This window comes from Kwoniella mangroviensis (genome assembly GCF_000507465.2).
Source record: "Kwoniella mangroviensis CBS 8507 chromosome 1 map unlocalized Ctg01, whole genome shotgun sequence".
NCBI lineage: Eukaryota > Fungi > Basidiomycota > Tremellomycetes > Tremellales > Cryptococcaceae > Kwoniella > Kwoniella mangrovensis.
The window spans coordinates 5239208-5266399 of record NW_027062533.1 but is presented as its reverse complement, the minus strand read 5'-3'; the positions used below and the strand labels follow the sequence as shown (position 1 = coordinate 5266399).

General features: G+C 43.8%; 10 protein-coding genes across 10 annotated transcripts; 6 read left to right on the top strand and 4 right to left on the bottom strand.

Moving 5' to 3' along the window:
- Nucleotides 1-140: 140 nt before the first annotated feature.
- I203_101981 (uncharacterized protein) lies at nt 141-888 on the top strand (the record flags this gene model as incomplete). The annotated part of the gene is made up of 3 exons (XM_019146486.1): nt 141-203; nt 264-600; nt 689-888. 3 exons carry the CDS (start codon nt 141-143, stop codon nt 886-888), a joined length of 600 nt encoding a protein of 199 aa, XP_019004019.1.
- A 491-nt stretch (nt 889-1379) lies between these two features.
- Nucleotides 1380-2177, top strand: I203_101980 (uncharacterized protein; the record flags this gene model as incomplete). The annotated part of the gene is made up of 3 exons (XM_019146485.1): nt 1380-1439; nt 1499-1913; nt 1978-2177. The coding sequence occupies 3 exons, from the start codon at nt 1380-1382 to the stop codon at nt 2175-2177; spliced, it is 675 nt and encodes a 224-aa protein (XP_019004018.1).
- Nucleotides 2178-3136: 959 nt separating this feature from the next.
- On the bottom strand, nt 3137-7209 carry I203_101979 (uncharacterized protein; the record flags this gene model as incomplete). The annotated part of the gene is made up of 9 exons (XM_019146484.1): nt 3137-4261; nt 4332-4393; nt 4457-4577; nt 4644-4670; nt 4735-4841; nt 4899-4935; nt 5006-5050; nt 5130-5619; nt 5684-7209. The coding sequence occupies 9 exons, from the start codon at nt 7207-7209 to the stop codon at nt 3137-3139; spliced, it is 3540 nt and encodes a 1179-aa protein (XP_019004017.1).
- A 1095-nt stretch (nt 7210-8304) lies between these two features.
- Nucleotides 8305-10675, bottom strand: I203_101978 (uncharacterized protein; the record flags this gene model as incomplete). The annotated part of the gene is made up of 5 exons (XM_019146483.1): nt 8305-8450; nt 8514-8603; nt 8670-8743; nt 8809-9537; nt 9993-10675. The coding sequence occupies 5 exons, from the start codon at nt 10673-10675 to the stop codon at nt 8305-8307; spliced, it is 1722 nt and encodes a 573-aa protein (XP_019004016.1).
- A 1629-nt stretch (nt 10676-12304) lies between these two features.
- Nucleotides 12305-14397, top strand: I203_101977 (uncharacterized protein; the record flags this gene model as incomplete). Its single annotated transcript, XM_019146482.1, has 10 exons — nt 12305-12324; nt 12545-12678; nt 12824-13267; nt 13335-13389; nt 13450-13511; nt 13570-13591; nt 13648-13725; nt 13796-13821; nt 13939-14169; nt 14375-14397. The coding sequence occupies 10 exons, from the start codon at nt 12305-12307 to the stop codon at nt 14395-14397; spliced, it is 1095 nt and encodes a 364-aa protein (XP_019004015.1).
- Nucleotides 14398-14836: 439 nt separating this feature from the next.
- I203_101976 (uncharacterized protein) lies at nt 14837-18320 on the bottom strand (the record flags this gene model as incomplete). Its single annotated transcript, XM_019146481.1, has 9 exons — nt 14837-15028; nt 15097-16166; nt 16231-16248; nt 16308-16406; nt 16472-16735; nt 16803-17560; nt 17624-17900; nt 17996-18088; nt 18179-18320. The coding sequence occupies 9 exons, from the start codon at nt 18318-18320 to the stop codon at nt 14837-14839; spliced, it is 2913 nt and encodes a 970-aa protein (XP_019004014.1).
- An 835-nt stretch (nt 18321-19155) lies between these two features.
- I203_101975 (chaperone DnaK) lies at nt 19156-21835 on the bottom strand (the record flags this gene model as incomplete). The annotated part of the gene is made up of 9 exons (XM_019146480.1): nt 19156-19239; nt 19310-19920; nt 19980-20178; nt 20246-20359; nt 20422-20762; nt 20822-20920; nt 20971-21073; nt 21135-21420; nt 21633-21835. 9 exons carry the CDS (start codon nt 21833-21835, stop codon nt 19156-19158), a joined length of 2040 nt encoding a protein of 679 aa, XP_019004013.1.
- Nucleotides 21836-22270: 435 nt separating this feature from the next.
- I203_101974 (uncharacterized protein) lies at nt 22271-23004 on the top strand (the record flags this gene model as incomplete). The annotated part of the gene is made up of 4 exons (XM_019146479.1): nt 22271-22416; nt 22492-22714; nt 22778-22824; nt 22881-23004. 4 exons carry the CDS (start codon nt 22271-22273, stop codon nt 23002-23004), a joined length of 540 nt encoding a protein of 179 aa, XP_019004012.1.
- Nucleotides 23005-23430: 426 nt separating this feature from the next.
- On the top strand, nt 23431-24393 carry I203_101973 (uncharacterized protein; the record flags this gene model as incomplete). Its single annotated transcript, XM_019146478.1, has 4 exons — nt 23431-23847; nt 23989-24076; nt 24144-24262; nt 24319-24393. 4 exons carry the CDS (start codon nt 23431-23433, stop codon nt 24391-24393), a joined length of 699 nt encoding a protein of 232 aa, XP_019004011.1.
- A 631-nt stretch (nt 24394-25024) lies between these two features.
- Nucleotides 25025-25616, top strand: I203_101972 (uncharacterized protein; the record flags this gene model as incomplete). Its single annotated transcript, XM_019146477.1, has 5 exons — nt 25025-25084; nt 25148-25165; nt 25244-25349; nt 25427-25536; nt 25602-25616. The coding sequence occupies 5 exons, from the start codon at nt 25025-25027 to the stop codon at nt 25614-25616; spliced, it is 309 nt and encodes a 102-aa protein (XP_019004010.1).
- Between the last annotated feature and the right edge of the window lie 1576 nt (nt 25617-27192).

The window sequence follows — 27192 nt, the reverse complement described above, 5'->3', positions numbered from 1 at the left end:
TGTACACAAATCATACCGAAAGCTACTGGCCTCTCATTTTCTTGTGTCCATGTCTTCTCCCCTTCCTTACTCATCATGTTCATTCTTGAGTACATTCCTCGCTATATCCAGTTTTCATTCTTGCCTTATTGAAGCGCATCATGTCAAACCAGCCCGCTCAAAGAAAATCCATAGAGAAATCTGAAAGATCCGAAATCACGAAGGTGAGTTGACTTGTTCCATTCGGTGCGTATGTTCGAAGAAAGACTGATATAGACACACAGAAGTCTAGGATAGACCATTGTAATACCCCTGAGCCGATTGCCATTCGGAGTCATATTCCTAATCTCATCGCCTCCCTTCAAACCGCAACCGAAGCATTGCAGGATGATTACGATAAGAACCAGGAGGAGCGGCAATCAACCGAGAAGTGGGTTTCAGAACTGGAAAAAGTCGTAGAATTACTCAGAGACAGACGTGACGAACTCGAGAAGGAATGCGATGAGCTTGACGAAAAGTATGATTCCCTTGATGAGAAATATAGAGTTCTCCAGAGTTCAGAAGCCTTCCAGAAAAATGAAGTCAAGAAGCTGAAAGATCAGCTCACCAAGGAAAAAAGCAGTCAGTCCAAATTTTTCTTCTTTCACTCTTTCTTCGACCCATCCAGAAGTTGTCAGACTGACGTTCAGGATATTGATTTCAAGTGCAGAAAACGAGGCCTTCTCAATAGATAAACGCAAGATGGTTTCAGATATGCTCGGGAAGAATAAAGAGTGGCTCAACGATCTTGAGGGATTGGAAACAAGAGCGAAGGTGGCGTTTAGCGAGATGAATAAAGCTAGAAAGAAAAACGGTGATCCACCATATAGCAAAGAGGATTTCGAAAAATTAGTGAAGAGATACATATAGTTTACATATTCCCTCCTGAGATACCTTTTGAGACGTGATCAACGCCGTACAGTACGAGCCTCTGCTTCAATCAAACAGAGTGAAATTCCTGCTCCCAGTTTCACGATCAATGATCATACAGTATCGGTCAGATCAATGTGGGTGGTGTCAAGGAGGAAGCGTGAATGTGGCAGATCCTGGCATACTGAATTGAAACGGACGCTTTAACCTCTAAGGAGGACTTTAGCTCAGCGGACACTGAGCAAGCGGATTAATTTCCCTCTTCTCCTCTTTTCCTACTTCTGTCATCTTCCATTTTCTCGAGCAATTCAGGTCTTCATCAAATGAGGTGTCCCGTTGATTGTGAGTGCCACTCGAGGCATCCATCCATCTGACATACCTTCACCTCCTAGAATTATACCTAACTCATACTCTGCTTACTTACTGCCCTCTCACAGAGTTCTTCCTGCCTTGAGTGATCTATACTTATCTACCACTGTAATTGAGCCAAAATGAGTGAAATGAACAATCGGAAATCTGTTGAGAAATGCGAGAAACCCGAACCGGCGAAGGTGATTTATTCGATTGGCGGGAAGAGGAAAGAAAGGAGCTGACTTATGTGATCCGATAGAAATCCAAAAACGAGATCGATCACAAAATCACCACGGACACTGCTGCTGTTGATCAGCTTTTCCAACCCCTTCAAAAAGAGATTAATCAACTTCAAGCTAAATATAACGAGAAGGAGAAGGCATATAGTCTTCTTTCGCAGCGACTTGAAAGTCGGGTGAAAAGTTATGACCGTCTCAAGGCGAGGCACGATGAGTTTCGGGACCTCTGCGACGCCATGAAGGACCGATATGCTTCGCTCGAACAAGACTACGGATCATCAATGGTCAGCTATAAATCCGAACAGGCAAAGTGCCAAGCTCTTGAGCAGAAGCATAAGTCCCTCGAGACCACAAACAAGACCCTTAGTGCTCAAGCTATCTCTCAAAAGTCAGAAATTAAGCAGCTGAAAGCTGAGCTTGCAAAGGAAAAGAGAAGTAAGTTTCATTACATTGGGTATTGGGGTGCTAAAAGTGACTTTTGTCGTTTCTCGCAATCTAGGAAGCATATACTACAAAGGCGAAGATATCAAATTGATCTCTGAGATGCTCGCAACCACTCGAGAATGGACAAAAAAGTTTGAGAAGATGGACTTCGAGGCGAATGTGGCGTTCATCGAAATGAATAAGTACAGAGAAATGGAGGGTGTAGGTGAGATTGATCGAGAGGGATTTGACGAAATCATAGACGAATATCGATAGGTTTGGGTGTTAGCTGGTCTCATGACAATAATGTAAAGTGAAACCTCCTCCTGTACATAGCTGGGGGGATTGAAGCTGCCCAGCGATCCCTGATCAGACGAGGTTGACAGTCCAAGTTCCCGAGCTGTGGACGTAGATGCAGTACAGTGACCAAGGCTGTGGACTCGGCAAGGCATTACATCTGAATAGGTTCGAGATCCTACCTCACCGACTGGTATCTGACTACAAATCATCTGTGATGATATCGGCGTATTTTGTGCCTATTGCAGTCACACAGCGACATCAGAAGATCAAAGGAACATTCTGTCTGAGAATTGCCGATGGCCATTTGGAGGAAGATGATCATATGCATATACGCGGATCAAATTCACTCATAATTGTAAAGTAATTTACCTGTCTAAACTAGCAGTAGATACCCATAGCGGAGTAATATACTAATGATGATGATAAACGTAGGAATGAAGCGTGGAACGGATAATTCACATTGCGAAGAGTTATACGCACAATCCAAAAACCTCCAAACGATCAATCGTGAGCTCCAGGAATATCATGGAACCAGCACTTGCTTCCAAAATTACAATTACGTCCATGCGGACATCGATGAGAATATATACAATCTGATTCTGCTTTTGCGCAAGTACCATGAGTGACCACAAAACAATTCTATGAGAAAAAGGTTTACTTTATCAGTTCACGGTGCGTTATAGTATAAACATCGAGACTTGCTTGACATCGATATTGAAGTGGTAGAATAAATAAATGAAACTCACCATCTCTTTAGCCATACCCCTCAATAGTTTATGTTGCTCCAAAGTGAGAGATATGTTATGGGCGAATTTACAATGACCATTGGGGCAGACCCCTTCAAGATAATGACGATGACATGGTTTTGGGTTGAGTCCACTCAGAAACTACTGCATCGATTCAATACAAGAGTCATGGGAAAAACGTACAGTAAGTCAGCTGATACTCTTCTGGAGAAACATGGAGCGCAATCCACATACCGTATAGTCTTCAGCCTTTCGCCTAGCTCGATGTCCGCCCATATCCTGTGGCCCAGAGCTGAACATTCGATCTTCAGGTTCAGTCGAAATGGAGGAACTTCGAGTTATTCGACTGCCAAGTGGAATCGAGTTCACACTCCCGTAGCTGAACGAGCTGATGCTGGCTGATCGTTCATCTCTTGTCATGTGCTTGCCGATGATGTCCTTGTAACTTCTCGGAGCTTGAGCAGGGCTTTGAGTCGATGCCTTGCGGTCCCAAGGGGGAGGAGCGGTAGGGTAGGGAGGGCCAATACGGTTAGACAGCTTCCTCGTGGGATTGGTGGCTGAACGAATTTTGAACCCTTCAGGAAGTCCTGTGTCATCATCATCCTCATCCGAAGCATCTTGCACGATTGTGGTAGGTCTTTGAACATGTTTGACTGCTGAATGAGGTAACTGCACCGACGGCTCATCTTCGTCACTTGAAGGAGGGGAGCCTCCGATGTTATCAGTCTCTGGATTGATTGGGACTACAAGCTTGTTTTTGCTTGTAGTCTTTCTTCCTGGAGTTGGTGAAGTAACACTTCGGATGGTTGATTTACCATTTCGATAACTCGAAGGAGGTGACAGGTTATATCGGCGATCAATTACGGATATGAAATCGCTCGTAGCAGGTGGAGCTTGCTTGACGGATTGGGTAGGTCGGTTCCAAGGAGGAATGGGAGTGGGATCAGCAAGTTGAGGGGACTTGATAGTTGAGGATGATGAGATCTGGCATGAGGGTTCTGTGCGTTCACGATGAGATGACTGCGCACGAATAGTATAATTCGACATGGCGCTTGATGCTCTTGAAGCGACACTCGGAGCCCGTGACGACGCGATGCTTGAGGCAGCGGAGACAACGCTTGAATTTTTGGATTGCTGATATAGTCTTGTCCATTCTACCTCCTCCATTGGGAAGAATCCAGGGACTTCTACCAGTCTACCAGCTCCCAGAACTCTGAGAGGATCCTCGGCCTCCTTGGTACTTTGGATACCATGAAGGATATCTCTCATCCTACGTGTGTTCAGCAACTCGAGGAAACGGAGGTACTTGCCGGCCTGACATAATCGTACGTGGAATATCAGTCCATCACCTGTTTCTTGATGGTTTGATCAAGTGTGTACTCACCTCAGGCATGCCCATCAATATAATTTTGCAGTTCGGAGTATGTGCGTAAAGCTTTATATACTCTGTGACCATAATTTCTATTAACGCTTGCCCCCGATTCGTACATCACCCAAGAGAAGTCTTACCAGTCATCTTGTCATATGCTTGTTCCGAATCCGGACAATCCTGAGCAATGGATAATTCCGAATGCGCAGTGAGACCGTCCAGGAAGCTACGGAACTGTGCATGGTCTCGCGTGGTACCGACCTGGACAGGTTGAAGATTGATCAACAATACGCCTGCTGAGAAAGGATAAAGAGAACAAAAGCTAACCGTCCTAAGCTGCTTCGTGACTGTTACCTGTGAAGACGGACTTTCAGTCAGCCGCACTGCTTTTTCAGGAACGTAGATCATGATCACTTACCACATCGACGAATAAGTGTACAACAATCATGTACGAGCTCCACTCCCGATTCTGACTTTTCCAGACCACATTGACCGCATCGTCGAGGCGATTTGCGAGTTCTCGACCTGAAAGCGCATCTGATCAACCTGCGTATTTCGGAGATTTAGAAAAAAAAAACTCACCTCCTGCTTCACCCTTCTGAATCAATTTGTGATCGAACTAGCAGAGAGGAGAAGAGTCAGCCACACGTGCAGGAGGCAAAGGACAATAGTACAGTAGTCCTACTCACCATTCGAGCATGCCCTTCGAGAAGGACTGCCACAAATGGCAATTCCTATATTTGCAGCGATTGTCAGCTGTTACTTTCATCTGATCTCACCAACAACGACTCCATCAGTGAGAATCAGGCCCACCTTGTCCCTATCTGGTTTCTCAGTCTCAGTAACGGCCCTCGAAATCTTCAAGGTATCCAGCCGTTGCTGAAGCTCATTCGCAGCCTCTTCCCATATATCTTTCTCCTTTACAGCCTTATGATACATCTTCACAACTTTCGCACCCTTCTTATCAGAGTGAAGCTTGTCAAGTTCCAATTGATGTTGCTGGATAAGTAACTCTTGTATTTTCGATTTGACGACATCAGCTTCAGCTTTGTAATGGCCAAATTGTTTATAAGCTTCGTCGAGTTCTTCTTGCTTTGATCTTTCGGATTTCTTTAAAATTTCGTTTTCCTCCTTCAGAGTCGTGTTGGCGTTCTGACATTCGTGGATCTCTCTTTTCAGGGTGAGGTTTTGAGCTTGAAAGTCAAGGAATTTTGATCGATATAGTTCTTCGAGCAAAGTTCTCTCCTTTCCTTGTCCTTGTGGAGGGCTTCCTTTCGTTTTAGATGGATCGAGACAGATGTGACTGAAAATACAAAACAATTAGCCTAGCACCCTTATTCTCATACTGAGATGAGTTAAATACTCACTACATGGCGGCATTCTTGATACGAGCCATGACTTCTTCCATTCTACCCCTATACAAGCCTTCTGCCTCTTTCCTGTCCAACTTGATTTGACCATACTCTTCGATCTCTTGTAGGATCTCCTCCATCCTGTCAAGCTCAGCAGTGGGAGTCAGTTCATTCGGTTGAAGTATGTCAGAGTCGGCTTCAGTCCTCTTCTCAACCACTGAAACCGTTATGGCTTGAGAGGATCTTGGTCGAGATGAAGGATCGGTAGGAGTAGTAGGTAGAGAAGATTCGAATCGCATCGTACTAGCATGGCGGAGAGGTACTTCCTTCGGTAAAGGTGAGGAAACTTCTTGAGCATTTGGCACGCCGTCCATTGAGACGGACGAAGCTGTAGTCGGTGTGGTAGGCAGAGGTGTACTAGTAGCTTTGGCAAGTAAAGCCGAAGAAGTATGAATTGGGGAAGGTATATTTCCAGCTGGTGTAGAAGAAGAAGAAGAAGGAGGAAAAGAAAAAGAGAAAGAATAACTGTCGAACACTGATGGGGGATCTGGATATGAATTTGAATTGAATTTGGCTTGTACGCTTTGACCATCCTGTTTGTTTGATGTCGGATGAGCTGTGGGAGCTTTCGCCTCTTTGGTCTGGGACTGAGAGTAAAGACTGAGTATCTCTGCTTTACCTCTTCTTTCTCTGAGAGTAGTAGTATCTTTTCTTTCTTTGGTGGGTGCAGGTGTGAAGGACGAAGGAGGAGGATCGTTGGATGATGAATAATCGATTCTACTCTTCTTCGCTTTGGAGGAGTCTTGCAGGGGAGAAACAATCCTGGTAGCTTTGGAACGTCTTGGAGAAGTGACGTCTCCTTGCTTATTCTCTTGTATGGTAATCGTCTGATCGTAAGGGTTTAAGTGAAGATTCCAGTCGCCATAAGATGGACTAGCTGTCTGATAAGGATAGATAGGTAGTGTTTGAGTATGTCCGTGTTTTGAGGAAGCGGAATAAGGGATATGAGATCGTATAGACGATGTTGGTGTGTCCCGTATAGCAGTTTGATGATCATCATCAAAATTGAAGGAAGGTGGTGTACCCTTTCGAACTATCGATAGTTGTCTTGGTTTCTTGACGAACATGAATGGAGTAGCAGCTGCGCTCAAAGATCCCTTGGAAGTAGCTGTACCACTGGAAGAATTTGATCCTGATCCGTCTCTCTTCATGGGGGAGGAAGAGGGTGATAACAACGCCGTTGGACTGATAATCGTGTCTTGTCCCACGTCATTTTCCTCATCTTGATTCCCTTCTTCTCCATGTTTGTTCGTTTTCTCTTTCATCCCTTCTTGCGACTGAGAAGGGGATACCGATTTATCTGAATTGTAGCTAATTGATGATGCCTTTCGAGTAAGAGGTTCAGGTATCAACGATTCCTGAGTGAAGGTGAATTTAGGCAATGACGCGAATGATTTGGTGCGTGAGAGTGATGGTGAGGAAGGCGGTGATTCCAGATCTACCAAATGAATATCAGATGTTGGAGGGGGTGTGGATGTCATGGCGAAGCTGGTAGGCAGATGATGGACAGGTCAGCTAGAAGGAGATATAAAAGGGATGAAGCGGAAGGTTGAACATACAAAATACCTCTCGTCAGCTCGAGCTATCTTTTCAGACGGTATTCTGCCACACTGAGGTGGATGTGAGGGAGGGTGATGTATATGAGTGACGGTGATGTTGATGTTGACGGTCCGGATGATTATTGAATAGTGAAGATTGATCAATGAAGGATAACTTGAAGAGAGACGGGAAGGGAAGAATGGTCGACTTGTTCTCACTTGTATCTGTTTACTTCGTTTTGATGACGGTCGACTGATTGACTCAATCGATTGATGGATGGTTTGTGATCCGTGCGCTATTTTTGTTAGTAAGTGATTGTGATGGTGGTGGTTCACGTGTTTTGACTGTTGACTTCTTTTCCTGTTTCAACCTCTACTTCACAATCACGATGCCCCAAACAGGATCCATCTTGCACCTAGGCCTAATCAGCTCATCCATCCATCCCCAGCTCCATATCAGTTAACTTACTGGAGAATACCATTTACGTTACACTCAACCAAGTACAGTGGGAGTTCAGTACGGTATATCAATTAGTAGCACCGTCAATTATGAGTATGAGTATAATTGGGAAATGCTATGCATATAACTACCTTTCTGCTTTCTATTTCACAAATCACTCACGCCATTATGAACAATGCCAATGCTATGTTTTCAGGATCGTCTCAAGTCAAGTAACTAACGATGTCTAAAGTAGAAATACAATTTTACTCGCAAAAAGCTTTCAAAACATTCAGAAAGAGGAATATGAAATTGATGAGAATATTGCTACAAGTTACCTTTTCAGTTAGAAAAAGAAAATAAAAGAATGGAAAAGGTACTATAACGGTTTTACAAGAAATCAATGTAAGATGATGGTACAAGGTAGAAGCAACAGGTACTTTCAATGATGTCTCACAAAATTGTAGAAAGGAGAAGATATCGTCCTATGAAGGAGAAGAGGAACCATTCCATGATAAAATGAACACCTGAGAATGTTCGGTATTATAAAGTGATAGTTCGTTATTATTTCTTGTCAAGTACGAGTCAAATTGTTTGACCTATCGAGTGACTGTAGCTCGTTCGAGAGGATTATGGCCCGAAGAAGCTGTAATGCTCGGCGCCGAGAAAGCGGAGTTGAATGAAGGTCTATTCGAAGATGACATTCGCATGAGTCGAGGGTTCGTAAACCTTTGTTCTCGAGCGACTATGAACAACAACAGAAAGGTTATTAGTATCTTTACAAATATAAAAACTTGGTTTGACTTACCAGTCACACGAAGTTCTTTCCCTGTAAATTTAGCATTGACAGATTTCAAATTGGCATCTTCACCCAATTTGATATCCCATTGCGCATGATCTAAGAACATAGTATCGCAAAATCAGCTTCTCGCTGTTCATCCTCTTGAAGATCCTTCAAACTCACCTCCTTCATCCCATTGATCAGCAACGATATGAATAGTCCTAGTTCCTCTCGTAGCTATGGTGATATTATCGAGTCTGCGCCGATATCGTCAGCTACCATCTAAGAACGTCATAGATTGCGCAGCTGATCTGAGACTCACGAGAAACCAGGTAACCAAACCATTATATCATAAAGATGAGGAGTACTCTTGATCGCGATTCTACCTTCTGCACCTTTGATAATTTCGATCCACTCATTTTCCGAACCTTCAAACAACTCAGGATCGAAATCATCAAAACTGACATCCGGTCTATCTTGACTCGAGCCGAAGGACAGAGCTCTTCCAGATACGGCATTGGTCTTTGCAGGTGGACAAGCCCATCTGGGTGGAGGCGGAAGAGGGTTAGGCGATTTGTTACTATTACTTCTATTCGAAGATGATGAAGAGGAAGAAGCGGATGTCGAGGTCGTACTCATACTAGTACTGGAAGATGGCGAGGGGAATTGATCAGGAACCGAGAACCTTCGCTGCATACCGTTTACGGATGGTAAAGGATAACCAGCAGGTGGGGCTTTAGGTGCGGAAATCTCACATCCTGTCGTGGGTGATTGAGCGATTATACTACTCCCACTTCCATTCGATCGGAATGATTCGTCAGACAGCCTCCTGACGTCAGGGGAATTCGGGTCAGACCCATTTCCATTGGTAGATTGAGGTGGGGCGAGTCTACCTTCAGGTTGGGTATAGAGGTTAAGGGAGGGTGGTTGACTAGGCGCAAGTGCAGGTGCAGGAGCGGAAATGGCAGGACCAAGAGGAGGTGTATGTTTGAGTGCTGTGAATCCGGGGAAACCAGGATCTAAATGTGGTGCAGTTGGAGGTGAATCCAAGCTACGACGTCGATAAGGGAATGCGCGAAGGGGTGGTAAAGTAGGTGAAAATACGATAGGTGACATAATTATATCATAGAGAAAACAAAGTAAAATAGGTCAGCTCTCAAGTCAAGTTTTTCTTTTATGAACGCAGGTGAAATATGTAGGAAAGGATGCATGTGAAGGATACATGAGATTGATGATGATTGTCGTTGTCAGGTGAGTCGAATGATATATCGCCACCGAGCAACTTGACCATTGACGTCACGAAGGATCTGATACGTGTTGGGCATGAAGATGTTCTCAAAGGAAGGAAGGGGATGTGATATGCAATGCAATGAAAGTATCATGTCAAGCACATTGGAGTCGAAGACCCAAATGATGACATCCGGAAAGAGGAAAACGAAAGGTATTGACAATGGATTGAGAAGTATAATCGTAAAGGGCGTGGGTATGTGTAGTACCAACACTCACCTGGCATGTTTCCTTCTCCAACTACCGTTCCTTCTCAATGATGGTTTCCTGGTTGTTGAGCTTTTCGATTCGTCCCCGGTGCTGGCCCTCGCGGATGGTTCTTCGTAGTAATCTGACTTCCTTGCCGGGGAAGACGATGATGTATGGGGCCATACAGGAGGTGGGATCTCAGCTCGAGGCGTACATTCTCCCTTGGATGCGGTCGAGCTGGATGGTGAAATCTGATTGACACCGTTGGGAGCGGCGAGGAAAGGAGGGTTCTTCTCCTCTGTTGATGAGGATAATTCCGGAGTGGATAGTTTAGGATCAGGTGAGGAGGATGATGAGCTACCTGAACCTGAGGAAAATACGGAATTGATAGATTTGTCGGATAACATTCGAGGATTGATAGGTTTTTCTTCTTCCATGGATATATCTTCCTTATCTGGAGGTTTGGATGAAGGTGTTTCACCCATACTGCCCCAGCTTGTATTGCTGCAAGCGGATTCCCTTCTTTCACCACCAAAGGACCTATTGTCAAAGTATGACAAATAGGAAGAGGTCGAAGATGTGGGTGAAGGGGATGCTGAATTCGAGACTAGGTGTGATAATGTGGGTGACTGTTTAGGTGGATGCGGATGTAAAGAAGTAGTATTCAGTTTGGATGTTGACGGTGATGGATTGGAAGTGGAAAGGAAAATCATTGATACTAATGGGATATGGGTTGACAGGTCAAGTAAGTTGTGATTGATCTGCAATTTGGAGAGAGTGATGGTCGGTCAAAAATGGTATTTCCATATACAGTATGAAGTACGAAGTACAGCACAGCTCTCCGGGGTAGAATGTTGATCAATCGCTGGAATGGATTCGGAAATGGAATGACGATATACGATATTCCCGTTCTAGTATCACCGATTTTTTGATTTTATTTGATCTTTTGATGTACGACGACTAACCCCTTCGTTGTTGGGTTGTGTTCATGCGTCAACAAAAGCAAAATTGGGAAAAGGTTGATGATGGAATGATGTCGCTTTGTCGATTTTAGTTCGATTGATTTCGAAAAAAGAGAATTTGTAAAAGTGGTGTTAAGCTGGATATTCGTTATGGTACCCCGCAATGACAGGTCTAAAGGAGGGTCGAGGTGAAGAAGGGGTGAATATTTGTGTTGTTAGGGGGGATGTTGGTTGGAAATCAAGGGTTGATCTGTTGCTTTGATTTTCGATTTTTGATGGAAATTCGAGTGATTTGGGTGGAGCGGTAACGACAAGGTGAAGAGTGCGTCCGTGTCGTTGATGAGTAATTATGCTTATGCGCTTAAATCCCGATCCGGTCACTTGCGTACTCTTGCGATCCTTCTACACATGACCTGATGAGTGATGATAATTATGGTGATGATGATGAAGAGCGATGAGATGATGAATATATGCTGTGTGTGTATGTATGTATGGATCAAATTTGCTACAATACTTGTAGAACACTGCTCGCTTCTTTTCGTACGAGAGACAGCGAGCGCTGTTGTTGGTAAGCTGGTATGTATTTGGTACAAAGTAGAGTAGAGTAGTGGAAAGATGGGAAAAGAAAAGGGAAAGGAACACGAAGGTTTAGCTTGTACGATTGCATCCCAACACACCCTGAACATCGGATGCATAAGGGCTGTATCAACGCATAAAAGGAGAACAACGGATTATCAAGTTACCTAGGTTAGCGCCATTTTAACCTACTAGGTTATGACGTCTTAAAACCTGTTTTAGCGCTTCTACCGAAATATCAAAACGCAAAGGGACCAATTGCTGGTGGATTTGTATAAAACATACCTCGCATTTGTACTTTGTTCGTTTGTTATTTGTATTTTTCTCCTATTCGATTCAATTGTTCAATGATTTGTATTCCACCTTGTTGTTCCTGCTTCTTCCGACCTTTCCTTTCTCCCCATTCAATCTGACTCATCAAAGCATCCAAGACACGGAGAGCGTATCCCATGTTTTGTTTGGGTTTCCTCTGTTTATTCCCGATGAGCCCATATAACAAGTCGGATCGGGTTGGTCATCGTTACAAGCCTTCTTCTTCTACGCCTCTTCTTCTCTTGTTTTCACTCGTCATTGTTGGGTCATTCCCCCCTGATCCTGATCCACGTCATGCATATATCCCTACCACCAATGACGCCACCTGCTGCCTCCGTGACGGTCGGAAGATAACACACAGTTTTTATTTATAATTCCCCGAATTCTTTTCTTTTCCCCAGACGCCCGAGTGGCGTTCTGCTAGCAGATTTGCTGCCGACGGTTGAATCTGGGGAAATCCCTTACGTAAAACACCAGTCTCATGACGATGACATGACAAACGCGTCGATTGAGTGAGTGTACAAGGAATGTATGTGTTCAAGTCGAATTGAATTGGATTGAAATGATCATTATAATCACCTTCCAACCCTTGATGAATCGCACCCCATACTTGCCAACTTGTATATAGACAGAGCAGCTGCCTCAGAATCACCGCTTGGAGATGCCGAATATCACAATAAGTATCATTTTCGGACTTTGACTTGGACTCCTACTCCTGTAAACTAACATCAGATTCCCCTTTCACGTCCGATTAAGAGCTCCTCGAGGTGTATCAACACTAGACTTCGATCCCGATCAAACGACCATAGAGGATCTCAGAATCCTCATTTTCTCTTCTACCGAGATCCCACCAAGCGAACAGGAATGTAGGTTGTTTGTCAATTTCTGTCATTTGTTGTTTTTTTTCCTTGTTTCATTTCCATTTTCATCTAAAGCTAAATCAGGATTAGCCTAGCCCACCCTTAAAAAATAGCATTTAAATATGGTGACTGACTTTTATCGTCTACCTAGTGAAATATAGTTACCCACCTAAGGCGTTACCTGATTCAAACAATCAACAGAAGCTATCTACGATCCCGATAACTAAAGGTGAACAGATAATCGTTACTTCCCTTCCTCCTGCTACATCTTCAGCCCAAAGTTCCACTTCCGCTTCCACTTCGTCCACCAAGGTTGGTCCTGGTACTACGGCCAAAATACCTACACCTGCACCTTCTATCAAACCCACCAACGAATCCATATCAGCTCCTTCACCCATCCATTCCCCTCCCCGTCCCGAATCCCCTTTGGGTCAGAATGATATACCGCTAGAAACGAATGATAGTGTCGCTTTACCAGGTAGAGATGCGGGATACCTCCAATTGAGGGTAGTACCGGATGATAATTCCTGTTTGTTCAGCGCTATCGGAGTGGTCTTCGAAGGTGGTATCGAAGCGGCTCAAAAGCTAAGGAAAGGTAGGTCACACCGTTCAGCTGTGTATTCGGAAGGAGTTCCAAGCTGATGAGACGCATCACTTTTCAGTTGTTGCCGATGCTATAAGAGATGATCCTTTCACATATTCAGATGTGATGCTAGGGTGAGCTGCGCATCGAACATAGGCCTACAAAAAGGTGTACAGCTGACATGGTGTATGTAGCCAACCGGCCGATCAGTATATAGATAAGATGCAGAAACCAGACACATGGGGAGGGGCAATAGGTGAGCAGCTTGTGATATGATGGATACTGCATCCACAAAGCTGATGAGGCCTTTCTAGAGTTATCGATATTCTCAAAGCAGTGAGCTCAACGTAGCTGGCTAATACAACGAGTTTAGCTCATGATGTTTTTATTAGCTATAAAACCGAAATATCGTCTTTCGACGTAGCTTCAGGCAGATGCGATAGGTTCGGGCAGGATGATTATGATTGGAGGTCAGCTCTTCGAACACATCTAACTCCTATTGGAAGATATTCAGCTGATTGTACATCCATCCCTTCTCAGGTGTCTTCTCGTGTATTCAGGTATTCGTAAGTTTGGCCCCCTCATCTCATCAGATCCTCCGCTCTCACATCGATCTCTTCTATATCGATCCTCGTGTTCATGTTCGAGTTTCCGCTTACTTCCAATCGTTCATATTCATGTAGACTACGATGCTCTTACTCTCTCTCCTCTGCCTTCCTCACCCCCTTCATTCCACACGACCATCTTCCCCATAACCGATCTCACAATCTTACCTACCGCTCAGAAATTGGTTGATCAACTGAAATCGAGACATTATTACACCGATACGGCGACATTCGATCTTAGATGTCAGATATGTGGTGAGGGTTTGGTAGGTGAAAAGGGAGCTAGGGAACATGCTACGAAGACTGGACGTGAGTATCACATTGGTTCTGCCCTGAGATTGAGGTGTATGATCCACTTCAATGTTCTCTATGATCTTTGCCTCATACTTGATTAAAGAGGGATGAGAAGCAGTCTTGTTTATCATCTATCATTGATATTTCTCATCCGAACGTGGGACCCACTCAATCCTCAAAGTTGTAATGCTGATTCGTCATTTTTTGTTTTCGGATACAGATGTGCAATTCGGTGAATACTAGTTTGAAATAGATACAGATAGATATCAAGAGTATCAGGGGAAATTATCGGAACCATATGTTGTCTTTTATTTATCATCAATTTGATCACCAATTGAATGTCTTTCATGATATCATGTGTGACTGCCATATCATTGTTCATAATGGTCGTGCGACCAGGAAGACAATCACCCGTATAAGTTGTAACGTGAAGCTACTGCTATTCGTCAACAACCAATAATGTTCATATGTTATACTTGGGCGCCTGTTTGAACTGATCTCAATTGAGCGAAAATAATCATGCATCTGAATGTCATATATGTATGTATGTGGTTCCCACGAATACGATAATTTGTGATGAATAAATAAACATTTTCTGTTCACAAACCAAAAAAGATCTATTTTGTTTCTAACCGTTGATTGTGGATTTATGTGAGATTTCTATCATTTACTGTTAATGTTACTAGTATAACCAATTCAATACCCATAAACCAATCAAGATCAAACCTAATTTGATTGAATTATGTTGTTGAGCCAAAGTGCGTATATTGGTTATGATACTCAATAACGTTTGATCTTTCCATTGTCTATCTGTCGCTTGATAGCCCGCGACAGATGGTCGACCAGTCATTGATGCGGCAGTAGCTGCCATCCACTATTTAAGACCAACAAAGTCAGTCTGATGATCAACAATCTTAATGAAGAGGAATACGTCTCGCTCACAGCTGGCCAACTCTCCCTTCGTTCCATACCTTCACTCTGAGGTAATTCCAATCCTGGTATTTCCTTTTTAGCCTGGTTCATTAGCGGTATACTCTCGGGTATACCACCCTCTGCACCATCCTTAGGACCTTCCACGACGGCATGTACGACCGCGCTCGTCGTCCCAGTTCCATTACCACCAGCTACAGTGGTAGCAGCACTAGCACTACCATTGTTGGAAGTGACAGGTAAAGGTAGATTCTTCTTGTTTCCAACTAAATATTCGGTAATTTCTCCCGTAGCACCTGATACTCTATAACTCAACCAGATGAAACATATACTCGAAATCACCAGATTAACAGGTCTCCATCGGGTTGCTGGAACGACTAACAATATCGCTTTGGTATCGGATGCCAACCATCCGTGGAATTGAAGAATGAACGTCTCAAGGGAACATTGACCGATGAAACAGAATAATCTCGATGAGGTAGATCGAAGTAATGGACTGGCGTTTCGTAAGAAGACAAAAGCCATGATGGGTATTATACAAACAACCGAATGGTAATTGTTGTAGATGAACTTGTTCTCTAAAGATAATTGGAACCAGAAATACCATATCATACCCAACACCGATCCCACCATCGTAGCCGTTCTGGCAGTGTTGAACCATGGTCTTTCGGGTATTTGGTATTCTTTCATCTTGATATATCCGTAGGCACAGAACATACCTGCCCAAACGATGTATAGATCCAATGTCACACGGAAAGACCATTCTTTCGCTGACCATTCGATTCGGAAGATGGCATTGAGGGCCTTGAAGATGTATGCCATGAGGAAGGTGTAGTGCATGAAAAGTGTGACTAGACCCGCGCAGGCGAATAGCTTGGCGAGTAAGAATGTTGGTCTTTCATTGTATTTCGATCCGATCATCATGGTAAAGTAGATGATGATATACCACCAACTGACCAAAGGAGCAAAGTAGTAGAAAGCGTAATCCGTGTTCATCGTGTAAGGTAGTACGACCGAGAGAAGGTTGAGTCGGACAAGAACCATGGCTACTCGCTGGAAACCGAAATCGCCTTTCTTGTAGTCTGAAAAAGTAGGGTCAGTCACTGTATCTTTGCGCTGAGATCATGAGGGCCAAGGTATACATACAGAAGAAGAAATGACCATCTACAGGAGGAACCCGCATCAGCATATATCGCCCAACATCATGATGGCTCTGCACTCACATCCAGTCATGAACAAGTAAGACGCTACCAATACTCTGATAGGATTATATATACCCGATATCTTCGACGCACCGAAGAAGTGGTAAATCAGGATAGCAACTATAAGTAAAATCCTTACATCAGCAAAATCACCACGGCACACGTAGATACAGTTTTTCGCTCACTCTGCATCCATCCTTTCCATTCGTCCGTTATATCCCTATTCAGGAACCCTAAATCTTTTCCACCATTCTTCATTGTCGCTATACCCGCGACCAAAGCTGCAAAAGTCAAACCACCAAATATCATAGCATCGTAATCTTTCTGTTCCTTGAGGAAGACCGTCGTTCGATCAGCTATGAACAGATAACCCATGGCTAACCCGAAAGTACTGAGTGCTGGAGCGATATTAGATGAAGGGAGATAATTCAATATAGGTGACGAAGAGGCTATACATCAGCCGAATGATCAGCTTTCATTCCATCCCATCAAACCAAAGTATAGGTTTTAACTCACGTAATCTCGAAGCAGCCAGCATGCCAACAGGAGCCCAAATAACCAATAAGAACAATATCAACGATTGAATCGGTGTAGTCCAATCATATCGTTTACAGCAAGTTCCTGTCGCACCATCATTCCTCATTATATCATTACATCTCCAGCTCAATAGCAATTCAGCCTGTTTGTTCATTATCTTATCTGAAAAATGTAATCCATCTTCCGTCTCTTCGTCTACGAGTAGATCGTTCAATACCGATGGGATGATCACAGGAGGTGGGTTGGGGTGGGTGAGTCGAGCGTATAAATCGGCATTCATAGCTTCAACGTCGGTGTGCATGATCGTCTCTGCTCTTGAAGGTGATAATTTCCCATGTACCGGATTAGGTATAGGTAAGAAGATGACCGAATCGGCAATTGAGAAGTCCATCGCTCTTCGTTCGACTCGTACATCTCGACTGGTGAGATTCGAGTTGAGAGAACGTCGATATTCGATAGTTGGAGCTGAAGAGTCTAGCGGTAATAATCCGGGTAAGATCACACCTGATCCCAATCTCATATCGTCCCAGGGGTTCATCAAGGCCGTTTTGGGTGATCCTTGATTGTCCTTGAGTGATTCAAACGTATCATGGATCATCCCTCCCCAAGCTGCCAAACCACCCGAAGAGGGATTCCGAAGATACCATAATCCTGAGCCCATCACAAGTAAAGAGGCAGGTTCAGACCTTCCACCGGATAGTAATGAAGCAGTCTTGGTGGTGTTCAAGTATGGATCCCTACGAGAACCTCTGAATCAGCTATCATGCCAAGACGTGTTCGGACTAGCTGAACTGACTCACCACCAGAATTCCAAGTCCAATTGCCCATTACCATCTGGATCAACTAAAGATAAACTTCTATCTGTATGTTTTTCCCCCTCCACCTCCCAGGCTTTTGATACCCCTCCAACTGTCCTAGCAGCCGCGAAATACAGTTGTCGAACGGTTGAATCACCCACAAAGAGGGCCGTACGTTTCTGATCGTAAGATGAGGCAAAAGGTGATTTGGGGGTATTGGCTCCTGAAATGGAAAGACATTTCTGGAATTTCGCTCCGGATAGAGGTAGTTGGAAGCATCCTATGATTAGGTTGTGGAACACAATATATCACTTAATTGTTGCAAACAATCCCGTATGGATATCATGAAGCAGAAGATTAAGAGAGATTACTCACCTTCAGGTTGCCAATTCCTCCATGTTCCAGGATCTAGCCATTTACCCGTCCCAGAGTTGAGTAGAGCAGAACAATGATATGGATCTGACCAATCTGTATCAATCGCACAACGATTTAACAATTAATATCATCTCTATCCTTACTACAGAATCTGAGTTTTTCTCCACTATCCATATGACTCACCTAGGATAGTATACCTCAAAAGATTGCCCAGAACTACAGCAGCAACCAACGTCGCACAAGCATAAGTGTACCAAAGTGGATTCAATTTCCCACTTTTCGCTTGTTTGGTATTCGTCGTGGTATTGGTATTTGATCCAGGCATTTTGGGTGCGGCACCTGACTCTCCCTTGTCTACAGAGTGTTTGTTATCCGTTTGTTCTGTGATTGAGTTTGGGTGCCGCGATATTCGACGTGAGAGGAATGGTCGTATTTTGGGCGAAAATGAATGACAATGTATAAACAAGTAGGAGTATAAAAGATTATTTTACGGTGAAAGAGGCTCTCGCTCCCAAAGGCTGTGTTTATTGATGGGTTGTGATTATTTTAGGAGATTATTATTTTCATGTATGTATTGATTCCTTTGATTGAGGGACGTGCATTGATGGCACAGATGGATGGGATGGGGTATCACGCTATCACACGCGGTTTATCAATGTTCACCGCGAGTCATACGTCGTTGGATTGACTCGAGATCATCCACGAAGACGTCTTGAGGGTGGAATGGGTATCTATGCAAGTATATTCTAAAGGTACAATGTGAAGAGCTATCTTGTTGGGTGTGAAGTGGTGGATGAACTTAACTTTGGCGTTGTTGGTAGCTTGGCTTGTTGGTGTCCGGAGATCATCGCGTATTGATGCCACGTTTACCCGTGTCGATCTCTTGGGAGTATCACTTTATTCGCTTCCACAAACCTTCATGCACGATAGATCTACTCATGCAGTCATTCACGAGGCATTTCAAATCCTATGCATCAGATCCCATTCCTATTCTGCACTCTTGCGCACTCCTCTTCTCCCTTCTCTGCGCTTGTATCTACTTGTATATAAAGTATATGTAAGATGTTTTTCATCATGCGAATATCATGAATAATAGAAAAAATATCGTCATAATCCGTCATCCACACATAACATATGAGTCTATCAGACTATTTCCATACTTATAATTCATCGTGGCTGAAAGGCTGTTGGTCGTCATCGTACGATGAACCACCGGCACCACCATAGAGTTTAGCGGTGATAGGCTGTTAAAAGTCACGTCGTACGATCAGCACTTGCTCTTTACCCATACATTTGAAGGTATCATCAACTCACAGCAACAGCAGCTTGAAGTTCAGATAATTGATCCTCGTAATCTTCAGCTTCGGCTGATGGGTTCTCCTCGAGCCATTCAGTCTTCTCCTTGATAGCCGAGAGGATGGTCTCCTTGTCATCTTCTGATAGTTTACCACCAAGACCTTCCTTGTCGGCAACTTGGGATTTCATAGAGTAGACAAAGTTCTGGAGGGAGTTTTGCGCTTCGATCTTCTTCTTGACAGCGGCATCCTCATCAGCAAATTCTTCGGCTTCTTGGACCATTCGCTCGATTTCTTCGGCAGATAATCGTCGTTTATCGTTGGTGATGGTGATAGACTTAGATTTACCGGTTCCCTTGTCCATAGCGGATACCTTGAGGATACCGTTGGCGTCGATCTCGAATGTAACTTCGATTTGAGGGACGCCTCGAGGAGCAGGTGGGATATCGTTGAGATCAAATTCACCGAGAATGTTGTTGTCCTTGGTCATGGATCGTTCACCTTCGTAAACTTGGATTCGGACAGTAGGTTGGTTGTCGACGGCAGTGGAGAAGATTTGAGATTTCTTGGTTGGGACAACAGAGTTTCGGCCAATGAGTTTGGTCATAACACCACCGGTAGTCTCGATACCTGCGATAAACGGTCAGCTTGGTTCGCGTTTCAAAGTGAATAAGAGAGTACAAACTCACCAAGAGTCAAAGGACAGACATCGATCAAAAGGACACCACTGCTTCCCTCTTCACCGGAAAGGATACCACCTTGAACAGCAGCACCGTAGGCAACGGCTTCATCAGGGTTGATACCTTTGGAAGGTTCTTTGCCGTTGAAGTATTCCTTGAGGAGTTGTTGGACTTTGGGGATTCTAGTAGAACCACCGACGAGAACGATCTGATTACGATTAGGTCAGTCATCTGCAATTCTAGCCGTGGCCGCTATTGTGTGCCAAGTTACTTACATCATCAATTTCTTCCTTCTTAACACCAGCATCCTTGAGAACTTGTTCGACGGGTTTCATGGTCTTTCGGAAGAGATCCATGTTGAGTTCCTCAAATTTAGCTCGGGTGAGGGTCTAAACAACGAAGGTAGCATCAGCTTTACTTCTATTTATATGTGATCAGATGATTAACCTACCTCTGAGAAATCGTTACCACCTTCGAAAGCTTCAATCTCAATCTTGGTACTCATTTGAGAAGACAAGGTTCTCTTGGCCTTTTCAACTTCTCTCTTGAGTTTACCCATAGCTCTGTTGTTCTTGCTGACGTCAACGTCGGTCTTCCTCTTGTATTGTTTGACGAGGTAGTCGATAACTCGGTTGTCGAAATCTTCACCACCCAAGTGAGTATCACCGGCAGTAGCCAACACTTCAAATACACCATCTTCGATGGAAAGAAGGGAGACATCAAAGGTACCACCTCCGAGATCGTAAACAATGATTTGAGATTCAGCTTTACCAGTTCGGTCAAGACCGTAGGCTATGGTAGTATGTCAGCACAAGCATTATTAGACATTTAGAAAGGTGATTGAGACTCACCAATAGCAGCGGCGGTAGGTTCGTTAACGATTCGGAGCACGGTAAGACCAGCGATGGTACCAGCATCCTTGGTAGCAGATCGTTGGGCGTCATTGAAGTCTGAACACGATGTCAATTCATGCTTCACGAAGATGTATTGTGCAACTCACAGGCAGGGACAGTGACAACAGCGTGAGTGACTTTGTGACCAAGGTAAGCTTCGGCGGTCTCCTTCATTTTAGTCAAGACCATAGCGGAAATCTCCTCAGGAGTCTATAAGATCAACAGAGTCAGTTGTACGGTCGATAATTGCCCAAAGATCAAATCAACTTACGAATTCCTTAAGGTCACCTTTATGGTTAACTTGAATCATTGGTTTCCCACTCTTGTTAACAACCTTGAAAGGCCAATGTTTCTGATCTTTCTTGACATCCGAATCATCCGCCGATCTACCGATCAGACGCTTAGCGTCGAACACGGTGTTCTCGGGGTTGTTGGATGCCTGATTCTTAGCTGCGTCACCGATCAATCGTTCTTCCTCTGTGAATGCTACCCATGATGGAGTGATACGGTTTCCTTGGTCGTTGGCGATGATTTCTACCTTTCCACCTTTGTGAACGCTAAGGGGTAAGTTAGTTGATGTTGTCCAGGAAGCAAAGACAAGCAGATGACAATAGAAGGTGAATTAGAAGTCAAATGGAGGGAAAGAAGAGCAGTGACAGGGATGTATTGAGATGATCGATGGAAAATCAAGAGTTACAAGGGGATGAAGAGCGACATTTCGGTCATAGACTAGACAATGGAATCCAAAAGAGAGGAAAATGTCACTCACGCAACACAAGAATAAGTCGTACCCAAATCAATACCAATGACAGTACCAACATCTACCTCCTTGTCCTCTGCTCTGACCTGATAGCCTACAGGTAAGAAGCAGATGACGGCGATGAGGACGAAAGCGAATAATGTTATTCTTGACATCAACGACGAAGACGTTGATCGTCTCGACGGACGGATTGTTCTTCTTGGATAAGCCATCTTGTTGGACCTATACTGAGTGGCGTTAGTTGAAGAAGAAGAAGAGAAAGACAGAAGATAATTCACAGATGAGATATATTTTTATGGATGATCATGGAAGGTGACACGCTGGAACTCATCCACTAGGTGATGAGCTGGAACTTTGTTCGTCCAACGTGGCACATCCCATCACTGTACGTGTAGTTATAGCAGAATATTCTCGACGCGTTTACCTTTCTTTTTGTTAGTCCCACCCACTTTAACGCGACTTTCCGTCGGTAAGTCTCCCTGTCCTCCTCATTCACTCGCACGCACCAGCAATTGCCAGCAACATGCAACATGGACAGGTCGAAGACGACAATTGCTAAACCGTGGTCCTATCAACTTGATTGATTGCACCGTACATCATCCACTCGCGGCGACACTGCAAGGCAGCCGCCAGAACATTCTGGCAAGATGTACTCGACATTACAGCGACTCAACCACATATCATCCCTAGCTACCACCTATGTCATGATCCTTCTAGGGTTGATATCAATAGCCTCATTCCTTTCCCTCCCTTCGGTGGATGTTGGCAAAGTCGAAATAAAAGATCTGATCGTGTGAGCGAACCATTTCACGCCACTCATCATTCAATTCTTCCTTACTGATGTGTCACTTTATTGCTTAATATGTAGGCAAAAAGGGAGATTGAGAAGATGGGGAGCAAGACAAGAAGAATTAGCATCATTGAAATTCGATATTCGAACCGATCTGAATCCCCTGCTCAACTCGTATAATACCAAACAGCTATTCATCTATCTTACTGCATCGTATGAAGAGCAAAGTACGGGACATACACACGATGTCGTACTTTGGGATAGGATCATACAAAGAGCTGAAATTAGAGATATAAGAGCGGTAGGTAATAAGTTACCAAAAGCGAAAGTGGGTAGGAAAGGTAGAGGTAATGTGCGAGTTGAGGAGGCAAAGAACAAATATCAATGGAGAAATCCTTCGGGTACATTCAAGTGAGTTGAGTTGTCCTCGTGAGACGAAGGATACAGAACTGACGGAGTGCGATTAGGAATGTCGAATATGCCAATATGACTTTACATTATTCCCTTATGCCTTATGTTGGTATACTCTCTTCAGGGGTGGCTGCTACTGCTCAAGGACCGGTGACGATACCAGAGTTAATAAAGAGATAGTGTGAGTTGATATCATGTATTTCCGCATAAACAAAAACGCTGATAAGATGAGTTATAGGTCATATTGCACAGTTCATGCATTTTATACATGTTCACCTGCCAACGGGACATAGAACACTGTTACCATTACACAAATCTCTTCTCTGCCTTGACATGGTATGTATCAACATGAGCTGACAGAAGGACAAACATATATCCTTCATACATCAGATTCCTCGAGCGGGTCCAGGCGGATTATGGCTTGAGTTGATGATTGAAGGAGGCCTGTGCGTACCATGACACGCTAAAGAGCCAACCTCAGTCGCGTCGACGATCATCCATCCTTCTACTTCTTTCCTCTTTCCTCTTTCCTATTTCTCCCTCTTCCATTTTCTCAATCTCATCAACTTGCTTGCGATTTCCGAAACACCATCACTGTCTATCATCATGCCACGTTCGATAATTGGTTCACCTAGCGAACCCACTACCACAACCAAAACAGTGACCAGAACAGTGACGACCGGATTCCAGACCGAGATCATCACTACGGCCATAACCACCACCATCATTCGAAAAAAGTGGTGGACCGACTCACCCGACAGGGGACGATCCTCTATCGATATGAGCGAAGAGAGAGATCCGTTCCAAGGAGATATCCAGCATGCTGCTCACGTCAGTGGTGACTGTGTTAGACTCTTCGAAACCATGTCAAGCACCGCTGCTGTTTCTTTCCTGGCCGCTATCGCATCTCAACCGCTAAGAGATAACGGAAATAATGGAAATAGCGCAAGATGGTCTGTGGAGGCCGAAGAAGATGGTGCAATTCTTGGATTCTTCAATGAAACCATGAAAAAGGATAAAACTGTGAGTTTCTTTCGTATCGTGTACTTCTGGTTCGACCGATGACTGACCCGTTTCATCAGATCATTATAGTCCTCACAGTTTGTCTTCTTGTTTCTGTTGCTTGGCCATAAGTAAAGAACTAATCGCTGATCGGAGGCGCAGGATTGGAGCGGTTTCAGATCCATTTACAAGATGAAGAGTCATGTCGCCTTCCAAAAGTTGCTCGAATCCTATGCTGGAGGTCACTACGGTAGGTGAACAGATAAACAATTGAGGCTTTCAATGCTGTTCGCAAGCTCACTTTCCCCGACACCTAGATACATTGCGACTCTTGTTCAACGGCAGCAGATTAAGTGATCTGGCCGAACACACGCCAAGGATGGAAGAAATGGCGCCTGGAAAGGCTTATGAGATAGAAATCAAAAACGAACAAGTTGTGAGCGGATCCTTTTGGTATGGTAACAGATCAGATTGACAGTCACTATATGATAGGGCGGGATGCCTGCTTGTGTCTTCCGACGAATGTTGAAAGGGGGTCCTACCTTCGATCGTAACAATGATATCTGAGTCAAGTGACTCCATCTGAAGGTATTCTATCAATCATAATGTGTTGAATCGATAAGCGAGCTAACTGTATCTATCTATCTCGCAGAAAGCGAGCTAACTGTATCTATCTATCTCGCAGACAGGCTCAAATGATTTGCAAACTAGCCAATGATTTCTCCCGTAAAACGATCTTCATTTCATTAGTATATGTCAATAAGATTTCATGAATTATCTGATCAAGTAATTCTGCTCAACATAGATGGCGTCAGCTTCTCTACCGATCCATCAGATCTACTTATCTGATATTGTCATCCATATTGAAAGCGTACCATTCCGAAAGTCAATGGTGATCAAGCAAGATGACATGTATCTTCCTCCCATACACAGACATGGTCCGTGCGCCGCTGGCTGATTGTGGTTGATTGTACAGGTAACATACACACAGACGTGCGTATACGCGTCTGTGCGATGTTAGACACATACACAATGCACACCTTGAACATCTGTTGATGTCTGATTTCTCCTCGAGGTTTCTTTCTCCTTCCTCTCTCTTCTGCAAACATCCACCCCATAACGGAATCAGCTTATCTCATCTACCAGGATCCCACTCACATCGACACAAACACGTTCACACATTCAAACTCACATAACCATGTCCGGTGTCGATAGTGATTCTGAACAGGAATATGAAGAATTGAAAGTAGAGAAAAAGGTGAGTGAGATGCAAATGGAAGATGTAAGAGACCAAGACTGATAGGATTTTAACTGGTAATAGATTGCATTCACAGTCAAGGTAGGTCGCATACTTGCTATATATCAATGGCGATTGATTGATGCCTTGACCTGATCTTGTCTGATACTCGCTCATCAGAGAAGTACCGATACGGGTGACCTCCAAGATATCTTCAAGCTTTCCGATCAAACGCCTTTCAACAGATTGTTCAAAGCTTATCATGATAAGTACGGTATAGCTCAAGGTGAGTCAAGTAATCCATCTCTCTTACGTCTTTCGATCACAGTCCCATCACTGATAAGCTTTACACCATACCATCAGATACTTATAGAATACTCTACTATGAACGTATCTTACATAGGGAAGAAACACCCAAAATGCTAGAGATGAAAATTGGAAGAGCTTATACTCTGGACGCTCACTTGTTTCAAGTAAGTCTACATCTAGCACCTGTTTTTACATTACCTGATTCGTGTCTGCTTCATTGTCGTTACAGCAAGGTGGAAAATGACTCTCAGAAAGGGTGAAAGTGTTATGACCGGTTAGATCGCTTGTTGACACTCAAGAGGAAGAATTCGTGAGAATTATCGATTTACGCAACATTAGTAGATAAACACATTTATATGAAAGCTGCACGAGTTATCATTTATAGTGATAATGGATTTTGGTTTTATATTGGTCGTTGCATGTCGTGGTCTTCTATGGCTACAAGGGTGATTATGATATATCTAAAGCTGACCTCCACAGATAACCTTCTACTTGATCATAATGTTGATGCCCTGAAATCACGTTATTATAGATTATATGGTGTGTATGGTCTGAAAGAGTTGAATGAAAGAGAAAAGAATTTAATCGGGTGATGGGAGATGTTGTGATTCTAAGAATTGCGAACTACAAGTCAGTCATATGAAACTGGAAAGAGATGGACTGAGACCCCAACTTACCATCTAAATTCCATCACCCGCTAGACCGTACCTCTCCCTCCTCTTCGTCCACCCGAGCACATACCACATGTGATGAAGTTCCAGATGGCGATTAACACGGCACCGATACCTCGGAAGATGGCAATGAAAACGGAAGCAATGGCGCTTACGACGCTGTGAGAGGAAAGGAGATCGTCAGTAAGGTTTACATGAACAGTAGCAGAGTTGAGATGAAGATAGGAGATGAGATGAGAAGGAAGAAGAGTAACTACTTACGCTGATAGACCGTTAGCTATGGCTGAGATGATGTTACCCATTGTGAAGTTGTTATGTTATGTATGTTGTTGTTGTGAAGAGGAAAGGAAAATGAGAAGGTGGCAACGGATATGATGGGCTTATATATCTTAATAGGTTGACTCCAAAAAAAGTTTTTGAAGTTTTGTGATGTGTGGTGACGTTAATGTCAATCAAGGATATGACGTCAATCTATATCTGTCCGTCTCGTCTATAAAGGGAGAACAAAGGTGCGGATGATCAAAGCTGAAAATGGAATTTGCTAGAGTTATCTCTCCTGATGATGCGGATCTAAGGGGCCATAGTCTGTTTATACACAATCTATGACATCGTTGCATGAGTGCATGATTCCAGCGTAAATTATCAAGGTATCAAGGTAAGGAAGGTATGAAACACACAACACCAAAAAGACGTTCCTTGATTAGTTCGACTTGGCCAAGGAGCTAAGAGAGTCGAGAGCAGAGGGTTCTCACCTAAACGGTACCTTTGACATCATACGTGGTGGCGCAACCAATTGACGTTGGAACTGGGCGGTGTTGCCTGCACCGGCGGCAGGTGATTTCCACTGTAGACTTAGACGTATAACCTTGTTTCCTCCTGTTCTTTTTCCAGTGGAGTTTGTGAAGGCAAAAACACCCAAAAAACCCTGAATAAATGATTTTGTATGGAAGCTGGAAGGGCAAATACGTCATGATCGTCATTCCAGCCAAGAATGTTTGAAAACAATCGGTTTTAACCGAAGTCAAGTGCTTTAATCTTCATCTCTCTTTTGTCAACGCGCCGAAAATATTAATAGGAACGAGATTCAGTAGAGTCACTTGAGGTGAATTTTATGATAAGAGGCACGTTGATGGTGACGTCCTGCTGCGC